This window comes from Eretmochelys imbricata, chromosome 5, assembly GCF_965152235.1.
Source record: "Eretmochelys imbricata isolate rEreImb1 chromosome 5, rEreImb1.hap1, whole genome shotgun sequence".
Lineage (NCBI taxonomy): Eukaryota > Metazoa > Chordata > Testudines > Cheloniidae > Eretmochelys > Eretmochelys imbricata.
This window is the reverse complement of record NC_135576.1, coordinates 15,163,467-15,176,811: the sequence shown is the minus strand read 5'-3', so window position 1 is coordinate 15,176,811 and position 13,345 is coordinate 15,163,467. Positions and strand designations below refer to the sequence as shown.

At 44.8% G+C, this 13,345-nt stretch overlaps 1 protein-coding gene across 1 annotated transcript in view; it reads left to right on the top strand.

The window, feature by feature from the left end:
• The window catches only part of SMAD7 (SMAD family member 7), a 41,607-nt gene extending 32,571 nt beyond the window's left edge, over positions 1-9,036 (top strand). Inside the window, exon 4 of the mRNA XM_077816661.1 lies at positions 6,977-9,036. Coding sequence (XP_077672787.1) covers positions 6,977-7,515 — 539 coding nt within the window. The 3' untranslated portion in view covers positions 7,516-9,036. The remainder of the gene's footprint in view (positions 1-6,976) is intronic.
• Positions 9,037-13,345: the final 4,309 nt, after the last annotated feature.

The window sequence follows — 13,345 nt, the reverse complement described above, 5'->3', positions numbered from 1 at the left end:
TAGATCCAATACCTTCACAGAAAGTGAGTTGAATTCCCCCTTCCAAAAGGAGAGTCAAATTGAACTTTTATAAACCTTGTGTACCACTAAGGCCCATATGCCACAAAGATATTTATGCCCCTAACTTATGGAAATTAGGAGCCTAAATACCTTTGTGGATCTGGGCCTACGGATATTCTCAAGCATAGCTTTTATAGTGGTGGCTAAAGAAGCCATGGATTTGAGTATGTGCAAGGACAGACAACAGGGATTGTGAGGGGGAATACAAGGAGGTAAAAAACCTTGTAAATTTTAGCTCGGTTCTGTGTCCCAGGTTTGGCTGAAGCAATGTATTTGCCTACAGTTGTCTCCCCCATTCCTTTTGCTTGCATTTAAGGGACATCCCCTCTGAAAGCTCAGAAATAAGCAACTTGTAAATCTGTTCTGGTGTAAAGTTGAAGAACGTTTTTTAAAACACAAAATCTTTATGGAACATTATTGAAGTCGCACGGTGGCTAATAACGTGTGTGCGGTTTTTAGAAAATACAGTGTCAGTATTAGTTGTGGTTAACCAGGGATTGCGAGCTGGACTGGATATCCTCAGGGTTAGCTTCTGTTCTCAACTCTGCCATTGAAATTCATCAGGCAGCCTTAGGTAACTCACAGAGTCCTACATTTTCAAGAGTGGCCACTTGCCTTTAGCTGTGAGTATCTTTTCTCTGGGAACCTCAGCACAAAATCAGTGGCCACTGTTGAAGAATGTGGCCCTAATTATTCTGTGCCTCGGTTTCCCCATCTGTAAAGATGGGACATGCTTGGGGAGATCCTACGCTGAAAGCTGCTATGTAAAAGCTAGTAATAATGATTAATATACATAAGGGTAGGGAGTAAGCACCTCTGGGCAGAGACTGTGTTTTGTACTCTGTTGCCCTGGATCCTGATTGGGCCCCTGGGCACGCTGTGATACAGATCATAGTAATCAGTGACAGCAGAAAATTGAAGGGTGCTTAATACCAAAATAATAATGTTGTGTTTCCATTATTAATTATTGGATTATGGTAACATCCACAATGTGCTGGTAGCTCCCCTGACATTCAGGAAGGGATGTTTCCAGCTCTGAGGAGCTTGCAATCTAGAGCTTTTAACTCTGAACAAGGACCCCAAAGTATCTCTCAGCCATTGTGTATGGCACCACTCAAATGGAGCTAACTCCGGTAATCAGTTGATGCAAAGAGCACACTTGAGGGGAGGGGGGGGAAGTTAATTGGTTGCGTCGTGTAACAATGCTTGCCAAGTCTGTAACAGCTGGAAGGCCCGGTTCTAGATTCCAACAGGTTGTGGGAAGCGGGGAGTGTTTGGGTACCAGGGCTTTGCTTTGGCCCATCATAGAGGTGGGAGTGTTTCAAAAGAACTCAGTTCCCAGCCTACTGTACTTCCTTGTGAAAACTGGCTACTTATTTTGATGCTTCAGGGGAAGCGAAGCGGAGCCCTTTGCATACCTGGCCCCCTATGGGCCATTTGGGAGGTTCAGTTCTAAGGTTTTGTCAGGGCCATCTGTAGTGAGGCTGCACGGTCTAGCAGATAAAACTCTGGACTGTGGGTCACAGCAGATCTGGATTCTGTTTATGCACGGCCTGGGGCAAACCTGTGCCTCTGTTTTCCCATCTGTAATAATGGAGATAATTATACTGACCTGCCTTTGAGATCCTTAGCGGGTAAGTGCCCAGTAATAGATTGCAGGCACTTTGGGGAAGGGACCATCTCTTCATTATATCTTTGTACAGCACCTTCCACAGGGGGGCCCCTGGGCACTGCCACAATGCAAAGAATAAATGAAGCTTTCTGTGAAAACCTTTGGTGAGCTTCTCCACATAATCTGCTCTTTTCTCCCCCCTCCCCTTCGCACTCGTTTGTTGGCCACACCACCCAAAGGACATACCTAGGTTTCTAACAAGAAACACTACCTTTTAGCAGCAGTCCCAAGAGAGTTTGGGGAAGGGACGAAAAATCAGCCCACGGCTACATACAGCGTAATTGTGAAAGAGCATCTTTGGTGATTTGGTAACTTGCCCAGCAGCAAGGACTCATCCTGTTTATCTGAGCACTACCTATATATTCTCATAGCTTCAGGGATAGACATCCCGTCAACAGTGTAGTCCCTCAAACGGAAGACACTTTGACATGTTTATACTGTGTTTTGGCACTAACTCATTTAAAAAAAAAATCCTGATTACCGAAAGCTTGTCCTTGAGGTCTGGTCACCCCATGTCATTGAAAAGCCTAGTGGTATTCATTCATGAACTTCCAGTCTTCTATAAAGGGCTGTTCATTCATAGCCAGGGCAGCTCTTTTTTTATGCGCTGGCAATTAAATAACTCTTTGTAAGCGGCAATGAGCTACTTGTTAAGTGGTCTTCACTAATGCAAGTGCAAACATGAGGTGAAATAGCCCTTTTTTCCCCCCTCTTCCTGAAAGGGATGATTTTTTTATGTTAAAGAAAATAAAAACGTAAAGGAATTTCAGTGAGATTCAGCATGTTCAATGCTTATTGTTCCAAAATCTCCTTAACTGGAGTAAAACAAAAATTGTGAGCTCCATGTATCTGGCAAGTTAAGGTTTGGGGTTTTTTTTTACAACGTAGCTTTGCTTTCCTGACTCTTTAAAAAAAACAGTTAAAATATCTTTTTTTTAAAAAAAAGTATACACACACAAAAATAATAATTTTAAAAAAAAAGTGCTCTGAAGTGTGTATTAGGCTGGATTCTCATCTCTGTTACACCAGTATAAATCTGGAGTTAAATCCATGGGATCTAATTCTGATCTAACATGGTTTTACAACAGAATCAATTTCAGTGATCAGAATCTGCTCTTAAACCAAGTTACTTTCAGATATGCGCAAATTCTGTGAACTGTTCTGTGATTACCCTAATCTACTGTCTTTACTCAGGCGAAATTCCTGCAACCTGGGTAGGGATGGTAGGATCTGGCCCTTAAGGCACACTGCAAGGTGTTGTTGTAAAAAGAAGAGCAGGATCTAGGGAGTCTGTGGAAAGAGAACTCTACATCCTGTCTGTGCAATGAGATTTAGCTTTAAGGGCTGTGCAGAGGGGAGGGAGAGAGAGAGACACACACAGCTTGCAATTTATCTGGGCTAGGCAATTAACATAATCTGAAAACTTCTTTCACTGACGTCTGTCTGAAAATTGCTGGGTGGACTGGCGGGCTGGGAAGATGAAAGGGAAGAACGCAGGCTGAGGGATTTTCTTTCACGCAATAGGGTGTAAGGGCCTTCTACCCAGATACGTTTCCTGGTTCTTTTTACTCCTCCCTCGCAATTTCCTGTTCCCCCCTTTAATTTTGTCTTCGTGGGGAGCGACTGCTTTTCCTGTCTCTTCACACAGGACAGTAGTCGAGTGTGACTTTCACAGACTCATTAGCCCCTTCCCCCAAGTGCATACGCTGAGGTAGTTGCAGAAGGTTAGGGTAAAGGTAATTTGATACCAGGCTCAGTTCTTCCCAACCCCACTACGACCTCCTCTTCCCCCGCCCCTTTCACTCAGCTCTTTTCCCCCCTGCTTGCTGCTTATTTGGTGCCAGGTTTCAGTGGATAGAGTTATATGAAACAAAGTATTGTGAGGCACCAAAGGGGGGAGGTTGAAAGACCCATCGGGGCACACCTAAAAGTAGGCAGAGTGAAGCCTGCAGACTTGCAAGGCTGTTTCCCTTTTACATAGCCCCATAAGTGCATTGCACCAACAGTGCCAGTCCTCCCCCCAATCATGTTTTTGGTGAGTAGGTTGACAACACCTTACCTTTCTAGTTTCCAAACATGTGCAGTTGGGCCCATTTTTAGTAGCTGCTTCCAGCAACTAGAGAAATATTTTCCTCGCTGGCATAGAAGTGAGGAAATTAAAAGTGTGTGGCTGGATTTATTTTTTAAAAGCACAGTACTGTACTCTAAACGGAATCCAAAGACTTGAAAATGCCTCTGTTGGGGAAACAGGCATATTAATAGTCAGTAAAAAGCAGAGAAAATACAGCAGTTGCACGGGCTAATTTAGCCACTATACTCTCCTTCTGTCATTCTTTCTTCAGGATTTTATTGTGCTATATTAAGGTGCTACGCAGATTTATTGGGAAGAACTATCAGGCATTGTATCGCTAGCAGTGGAATGGGTTTAGGAGATGTAGTTTTAAGAGAATAAATAAGGAAGTGGTATTTATTCCTCATAACACAAGAACTAGGGGTCACCAAATGAAATTCATGGGCAGCGGGTTTAAAACAAACCAAAAGGAAGTATTTCTTCACACAATGCGCAGTCAACCTGTGGAACTCTTTGCCAGAGGATGTTGTGAAGTCCAAGATTGTAAGAGAGTTCAGAAAAGAACTAGATAAATTCATGGAGGATAGGTCCATCAATCTCTCAGCCAGGGTGGGCAGGGATGGTGTCCCTAGCCTCTGTTTGCCAGAAGCCGGGAATGGGTGACAGGGGATGGATCACTTGATAATTACCTGTTCTGTTCATTCCCTCTGGGGCAGCTGGCATTGGCCACTGTTGGTAGACAGGATACTGGGCTAGATGGACCTTTGGTTAGACCCGTATGGCCATTCTTATGTTGTTTGTTTGTAAGAGATCTTTACCTGCTCATTTGTGTGTGTGTGTGTGTAGATTTATTTTGGGAAAGAGATATTACTTTCTAACTTTCAGCTCTGAACTTGGTTTTTGTTTGTTTGTTTTTGTTTAAACAAAATATTAGACATTAATAGGTCCCAGCTCTTAACATGTCTATAAAAGCTGGAAAGATATTAGTGAAGAAGCACAGAGCTGATGGACATAGCTAGTGCTGTTATGAGTGTCATAAGATACCCCCCATTTCCCCTTCCTTTTCGGTCCTCTCATCCCATCTCAACCCCAGTAGCAGCAACTGTGGCTTAGCGGCTAGCAGGAGGGATAGATACAACTGAAAGAGGAGGGAAGGGCTAAAAGAACTGACTTTTTTTTTCTTTTTTTCTTTTCTTTTTTTCTTTTTTGTTAACAAATGCAAGACTTCCGGTCTCCACCCTGCCACCACAAACCACAGTCTAACTGCAGTTCAGTCAGATTTATAGTTCATCTGACGTCTGAATCGTAGCATTTATTACCAGGGTTCCAGCTATAGGCGTAAATAGGCTCTGTAAATTATAGCAGATGATCTGTTGTGCCCTCCATTCCTGTTGAGCAATGTTTAACTTGCCTTTTATGGCTCCCCTTTTGGGGAGAAAAATTATATATGAACAAAGCTTGTCTAGGCTTACAGCCTTTGAAAGCAAAGTGATCTATGGAGTCTGTCAGGCTGTGGGTACCTTAGCCCTCATCCTGGCTTACCCACACTTCACATAGAAAAAAATCTCTGCGGCTGGTGAGCAGCTCCAGCATGATGTTATCCACATTGATTTACTGTTGCTTAAATTGATTAGCTGCAACGAGGGTTTGAGGGTGGGGAAGAAATCAATTACTATAGGTACAGTGCTTATCAGTTTTCATCTTCCAGAGCATTTCACAGGGTATGTCTTCACTGCAGAGTTAACTCAGGTAATAGGCAGTGGGATCTGAGCACTCCGGGTAGCCTGGCCTAGATGCCTGCAGTGTCATCCCCGAGTTACCGTGTCCTCACTGGTGCTGCACTCACCGGCACGTCTCGCTAGGACATCTGGGGGAACATCCCATGCTTCTCTGTGCCGCAGTTAATCGAGACGCTCTGTGATTCTTTCCCAGTGAGCTGTGGGAGAAGTTGTCTGACCTTCTGAGCTCATGGGGGGAATTGTGGGAAGGCATTGGAGGACTGTCAGCACTTGAGAGGTTTAGCCTGTGTCCTCACTGCGAAGTGGGCGAGTTATCAGCCCAAGTGAAAGCCTCATTCTAGCATTAGCCGGGGTAGTATAAGGTAGCACTGCACTTGGGTGAGAGATTTTTGTGTGTGTGGATGGAACGGCAGGGGATATGGGGCAGCACCTTAGTAAGAGTCTGGGGTAGCTGCAGTGAAGACAGACCCATGGACATCAGCTAACAACTGCTTACAACACCCCAGAATATTCAAATATTCTCACCCTTGTTTTAGAGCTGAGGAAACGGAGGCAGAAAAGACCAGCTACTAACAAGGCTGCAGAGGACATGGGAATTGGAGCACAGATTAGAATGGCAAGAGTTAATTGGCTCCCATCCCTGTACTTAAACCACTAAATTAGGCCTCTCTTTCCACGGGCCTGTCTACACACGAAAGTTGTGCCACTTTAAACTATATCAGCATAGTTGAAGAGATACAGTCCACTCATGTAGATGCAGTAACACTGATATAAAGGGACTTAATACCAATGTAGTTTATTCCTGTTCAGAAAGTGGAATAAGGTATATCAGTGTAAGGAACCTTCATAGTGTTATAACTGTGTCCAATTTCTACTGTTATAACTGTTTCAGTAAAAAATTGCACCAAAGATAGTCATATTGGTACAAAATCTGGGTGTAGCTCTCGATCTCTTTTTATGGTCAAAAGGCCAGTTTTTCATCTGCACAAAGTGCCTAAATCCCTTTGAAAATCTGCCCCAAAGAGACTTGAGAGTAGAGCTGGGAGTCAGGTTCTGTTCCTGGCTTTCCCAAAAGTTCACTGTGTGACTTTGAGGCAAAATCATTTAGAATAAAATTTTCAAAAGCACCTGAGTGACTTAGGAGCCTAATAGTCCTATGATATAGGATCCTAAGGCAAAATCCTCAAAGGTATTTAGGTGCCTCACTTCCCTGGTGCCTAAATAGCTCTGAGAATCTGGGCCTACATCCTTTTGACAATGGGACTTAGGCTCTGGTCTTGCCTAGGGATAACGATAATAATCACAGGTCTTTGAAATGCGCTGTCAGAACTATGGGAAGAGGGTGATCTTTCAGAGCTCAGGATTTATAAGGTTATGTTATTTATCTCTGTTGTAATAAATCTCTCTCTTTTTTCCCCCTCTTTCTCGCTGTAGATTCCCAAGTTCTTCAGGGGCCGGGGGATCGGTCACACTGGTGCGTGGTGGCATACTGGGAAGAGAAAACGCGTGTGGGCCGGCTGTATTCTGTCCAAGAGCCCTCCCTGGATATCTTCTATGATCTACCTCAGGGGAACGGCTTCTGCCTCGGACAGCTCAATTCAGACAACAAAAGCCAGCTGGTGCAGAAAGTCCGCAGCAAAATTGGCTATGGCATCCAGCTGACTAAGGAAGTGGACGGCGTGTGGGTATACAACCGCAGTAGTTACCCTATCTTTATCAAGTCGGCCACACTGGACAACCCCGACTCCAGGACGTTGCTGGTTCACAAAGTTTTCCCAGGATTTTCCATCAAGGCTTTTGACTATGAGAAGGCATACAGCTTACAGAGACCTAACGACCATGAGTTCATGCAGCAGCCATGGACCGGATTTACTGTTCAGATCAGCTTTGTGAAAGGCTGGGGCCAGTGCTACACAAGACAGTTTATCAGCAGTTGCCCATGCTGGTTGGAGGTTATTTTTAATAACCGATGACTTGAGACAGAGTGGACTCATGACATTATAACTACTTTGCTGCTAATATTTCCTTCTGAGTGCTTGCTTTTCATGCAAACTTTTTTGTTTGTTTGTTTGTTTGTTTGGTGTTTTGTGTTGTTTTTTTCCCCTCCCCTGTTTTGAGAAATAGCTTATGGAAAGATTTTTGCCTTGGTATTTTGATAAATATATATATATATATTTTTAATGTGTGAATGACCAATAACTCAGAAGGGGGAAGAGAAGATGTGGGAGGGGATTACATAAAATAATCATTTAATGCCACTGAAATTGTTACCCTCAGCGATTGGTGGAATTCAGTCACATGCTGTTTGTTACAGCTCCCTCATAAAAAGGGTTTATACGTGTTTTTGGCACACCGGAGGTCTTCTGCTGCCAGATGTCTCGTCGTCCCCCTTGTCATGCGGAGTGCTCGCACACACAGGGCCATCTTGCTGTAGCTTCTGCCTACAGCGGTGGCACATTCCCGCTGCTACTTGTCAAAGTGCAGCACCTTCACTCCTGTGATGGTAAACCAAGTTCCCCCCCAGTGGCGACCACCCTGCATTGTCCCTGACACAGAACAAATGTATGTGCCGGTGCACCCAGGAGGCATCAGGAGCCAATGCAGCAAAGTGAAACTCTATCGTTCAGTTCCTTGCTCCTCTTTGTTTGTTTTTTTCATCTTTTTTCATGTATGCTTGTTGCTTTATTTAAAGATCACGTCTTGTCACTGTTATGCCAACAGTCCATGGTGGAAGCATGGGTTTTGGAAGACGCATGCCCACACTTTGAGTGCTTTTATTGTTTTATTGATACTATGAGGAAAAAAAACCATGCATGGCCCATGCTTTTCAATTTGAGCTGAGATGCAACCTTGGTGAGAAAACAGAAACCTACAAAAAGCAAGCAAACAAACAACAACAAAAACTGGGGGAAAAATGTATTCATGATCTTTGGTCCATCATAACCTGCCTTGATCAGGTTAGAGCGATACCAGTCGTATCCGGAAATGCAGTCGCTCTTTCATTTCTTCTTGAATTCATACACTAGTATGATACTTTTACACTGTTCTTAGCTCAATGAGCATGTTTAGACCTTAACATAAGCTATTTTTCTAAATATAAAGGTTTAAATGAACAAGAGAAGCATTCTCATTGGAACTTTAGCATTGTAGTGCTTTGGAAATAAAACAAAAGAAAATGGGAAAAAAAAGGACTCCTTAAAAAAAAAACCTTGAGATTTATTAAAGAAAAAATGTATTTTATGTTATATATAAATATATTATTACTTGTAAATATAAAGACGTTTTATAAGCATCATTATTTATGTATTGTGCAATGTGTATAAACGAGAAAAATAAGAAAGATGCACTTTGCTTTAATATAAATGCAAATAACAAATGCCAAATTTAAAAAAAAAACACGAGATTGGTGTTTTTTTCTATGGGTGTTATCATCCAGATGAATGTTTTTTCTAAAGGAGTTTATGTTCCATTAAAAAATAAAAATGTACACTTGAGCTGACATTGTGCAGAGTGACTCTTTTATGGGTGGGGGTGGGGTAGATGGGGGGGAAAAACAGCCTACCTGGAGCTGGGTCTAAGTACCCAGCTATGGGATCTAGCAGACATTGCTGTTTAACTAAGGGAGACAACTCTCACAATATGGGCGCTGCTCAAGTCAGGTTTTGGAAGGAGGGTCGGCAGGAGGTTGGGACTCAGGAGATGTGACATCAATTCCTGGCTCATCTGAAAACTTTGTGTGTGATTTTGTACAAGTCACTTAATCCGACCTTCAGTGATGCCAGCACATGCTGGATTTCTTCCAACGCTGGCCTCAGCTGCTGCAGGTTGTTGCTACTCCCCCACTCTGCTTCCCAGTGAGTGGGAGCAGAATCTGGACAGAATGGGAGGCAAAGCCCATGACCCGGCTGGGGAGAAGAGGGGAGTAGGGCAAGGCTAGGGGACAACTGGCTCCACCCCAAGTCCAGCCTTGCAGAGCTCAGGAACTCTGCCTCTTTCCCACCACAGTGGGCATATGTGCCCATCCCCAATTACTGTAGTTTCTGAGCATCTCATGCTCGTTCATATATTTATCCTCAAAACACCAGTGTGAGGTAGACGATGCTGTCATCCCCAGTTTACAAAGGGGGGGGACCTGAGGCCCAGAGGACATGCCCTCAGACACCCAGGAAGGCTATAGCAGAGCAAGGGTCTTGAATCTGGTCTCCCAAGTGCCATAAGCACTGCCCCATGCGCTTCTCGCAGTGGTCACAACTTGGAAACGTGTCAGCCATTACTGGGAGAAAAAACATGCCCCATTCTGCCCTCCATTGCATGGTGCAATTCCCATTGAAAATCAGGCAGACCGGTATGCTGTACGATTAGCCAGTTAACTAAGGAGCAAAGGGATACCGCTTGAAGCATGGTGTTACAGTAGGTGTCAGAGTGCTTCGTATTGCAAGTACATAAGGCTAGTGTTCAGTAACTAGATTATTGTATCCAGGCCCTAGGTTTTAGCAATGAGACAAGCTATAAGCTTTACAACAGGAGTGCAGGGAAGAAGTTAGTGCCGGGGGAAGGGGGAGATTACAAACTTTTAAGTGTAAAAGTGGAGACAAAAATTCCAGGGCCAATTGTTTAGTAAATACACCTTTTATCATGAAGTCTTTCACACTAGCTAGCTATGGTACGATGAAAATGCATCCCCCTCTGGGACGGAGGGCAGTCACCAGCTAGCACAGAGAACACTGGCCCGCAAAGGGGCTGGGAAATTTTAGTCAAAGATACTGGAATGCTGGCTACTAGCGTGGACAATGTTAAAGTGTCACGCTAAGCAGGCAGGCCAGTCCCTTTTTAAGGGGTCTGCTGAGAGAGACACACACAATAGCTTGCATAATAACTCAGCCTGAGTACCTCCGGGAGGACGGGCTGAGTTGCCTTTGACTGGGATGTGCCAGGGCAGTGAGGTTGACAAAACTGAGGCAAACCTTGGGATACTGGCCAGTTTCCAGTGAATGGCAGCTGGACACTGCATGTTCTAAGAACTTGGGAGGCAGGTGAACCATATCTTGTCACCAAGATGGGTTTAGGGCAAATGGGAAACACATTGAGCTGCTTGGCTGGTGGGTGACTCACCCATCTCCCTGCTGCTAGAAACCGTCTCTGCTACCCTTAGCTATATACTGACTAATCTCTTTCTGCCAGTTCCCAACTCAGCCCGTGGCTCAGAGGGCATTCAGGCTAATGGAATGGGAGTAGGCCTGGAAAGAATTGCCAACGGAGATGGGGTATTGGGTCCGGCATTAGGGCACTTTCAGGCGTTCAACAAGAGGACAGGCGTACTGAGAGGGTATTGAATCCTTTGAGGGGGGGAGGGGATGTTATGTCACTTGGGTGTGGGAAGAGAAGGGAGGACAAGCTGGGGGTTAAATTGAAGGCACTGTATGGATTGTGCTAAAGGTCACAGGGTGGCTTTCTCCTTGCCACCATCCCTGGGTGAGGCGATACTCAGTCTCTAGGCCCTTTCCGTTCCCAGCCTTTTCAATGACTCAGCCCTGGACAGGGATGCCGGTTGTGATGGTGTTTTTGGTGACACAGTTTATAAATGCCTAGGCTAGGAGAAGTGCTTTAAGCCAGGGACTGTGTTGTCCTATATGTTTGAACAGCATCCAGCATGATGGGGAAACTGCTCATGACTGAACCCGCTGGGGAATACAAACCAAATACGTATTTCACTAGGCATGGACCACGACCTCACTTGGGCACATTTCACCCTGGCCATCAGATCGTCAACTTTCTGTCAGGAGTTAGGTTTGAACTGGAGACCAAAAGGTAAAAGGCTCAGCATCCCATTACCAGCCTCCAGCCTTTCCTCTTTAAACAGGGTGCTAGTGTCAAGTATCGGGGGTAGCCGTGTTAGTCTTTAAGGTGCCACTGGACTCCTTGTTGTTTTTGTGGATGCAGACTAACAGATTTATTTGAGCATAAGCTTTCATGGGTAAAAACCCCACTTCTTCATGGAGTGAAAATTACAGATGCAGACAGAAATATAGTGACACATGAAGAGACGGGAGTTACCTCGCAAGTGGAGACCCAGTGTTGACAGGGTCAATTCGATCAGGGTGGTGTAGTCCACTCCCAATACTAGATGAGGAAGTGTCAATTCCAGGAGAGGCAAAGCTGCTTCTTTAATGAGCAAGCCACTCCCAGTCCCTATTCAAGCCCAAATTAATGGTGTTAAATTTGCAAATGAATTTTAGTTCTGCTGTTTCTCTTTGAAGTCTGTTTCTGAAGTTTTTCTGTTTAAGTATAGCTACTTTCAAATCTGTTATAGAATGTCCAGGAAGATTGAAGTGTTCTCCTACTGGCTTTTGTATGTTACCATTCCTGATGGTCAATTTGTGGGCATTTATTCTTTTATGTAGGGACTGTCCATTTTGGCCAATGTACATGGCAGAGGGGCATTGCTGGCACATGATGGCATGTATAACATTAGTAGACGTGCAGGTGAATGAGCCTCTGATGATGTGGTTGGGTCCTCTGACGGTGTCGCTAGAGTAGATATGAGGACAGAGGAGGCAACAAGGTTTGCTACAAGGATTGGTTCCTGGGTTAGTGTTTCTGTGATGTGGTGTGTAGTTGCTGGTGAGTATTTGCTTCAGGTTGGTGGGCTGTCTGTAAGCAAGGACTGGCCTGCCTCCCAAGGTGTGGGATAGTGGGGGATCATTTTCCAGGATAGGTTGTAGATCGTTGCTGATGTGTTGGAGAGGTTTTTAACTGGGGGCTGTACATGATGGCCAGTGGTGGTCTGTTATTTTCTTTGTGTGCCTGTCCTGTAGTAGGTGATTTCTGGGTACCTGTCTCGCTCTGTCAATCTGTTTCCTCACTTCCCCAGGTGGATAGTGTAGTGTTAAGCATGCTTGATAAAGATCTTGTAGGTGTTTGTCTCTGTCTGAGGGATTGGAGCAAATTCGGTTGTATCTTAGGGCTTGGCTGTAGACAATGGTTCGTGTGATGTGTCCTGGATGGAAGCTGGAAGCATGTAGGTAAGTAGTCTACACTACTGCGCAGGTCGATCTAAAATGCACAACTTCAGCTACGTGAATAGCGTAGCTGAAGTCGACGTACTTAGATCTACTCACAGCGGTGTCTTCACTGCGGTAAGTTGACAGCTGATGCTCTCCCGTCGACTCCGCTTGCGCTCCTCGTTCTGCTGGAGTACCAGAGTCGATGGGAGAGCGCCCAGCAGTCTATTTATCGCGTCTATACTAGACGTGATAAATCGACCTCCATTCCCCCCCCACCCCGATCGATTGCTGCCCGCCGATCCAGCTGGTAGTGTAGACAAGCCCTTAGAGGTCAAATGTTGTGGAAACTTCATTGAGACCATAATTCAGTTTGTTTTCTTAGTATTCTCTGCCAGCCGATGTGAAATATTCAATTATCATGTCACAGCTTTTGCATGGCCCAATGGCCAGTCTAGCTGAGAATGCTGGTTTTTGCTCGAGGTTCAAACGTATCTGCCTAAGAAATTCATATGGGGCTAGATCCACAAAGGTATTTAGGCTCCTAACTGCCACTTTAGGCAAGTCCAACATTTGTCTCCTCAGAAACCGTGCTCAGCTGCTGCCTAAGTCCATAGGGGCTTAAAATCCCTCAGCAACTAAGTCTCCACTGATAAAGGCCCTCCCCACCTCCCCCCCAAAATCTGCCAGTGAGCATGTGAACAGACGTGTCAGTCCCAGTGTTCAGTGCCTAGATCACACCTGAGGCTATGGCTACGCTGCAGAGCGTACACCAGGGTCACTCTACCCACGCAGAGCCCCC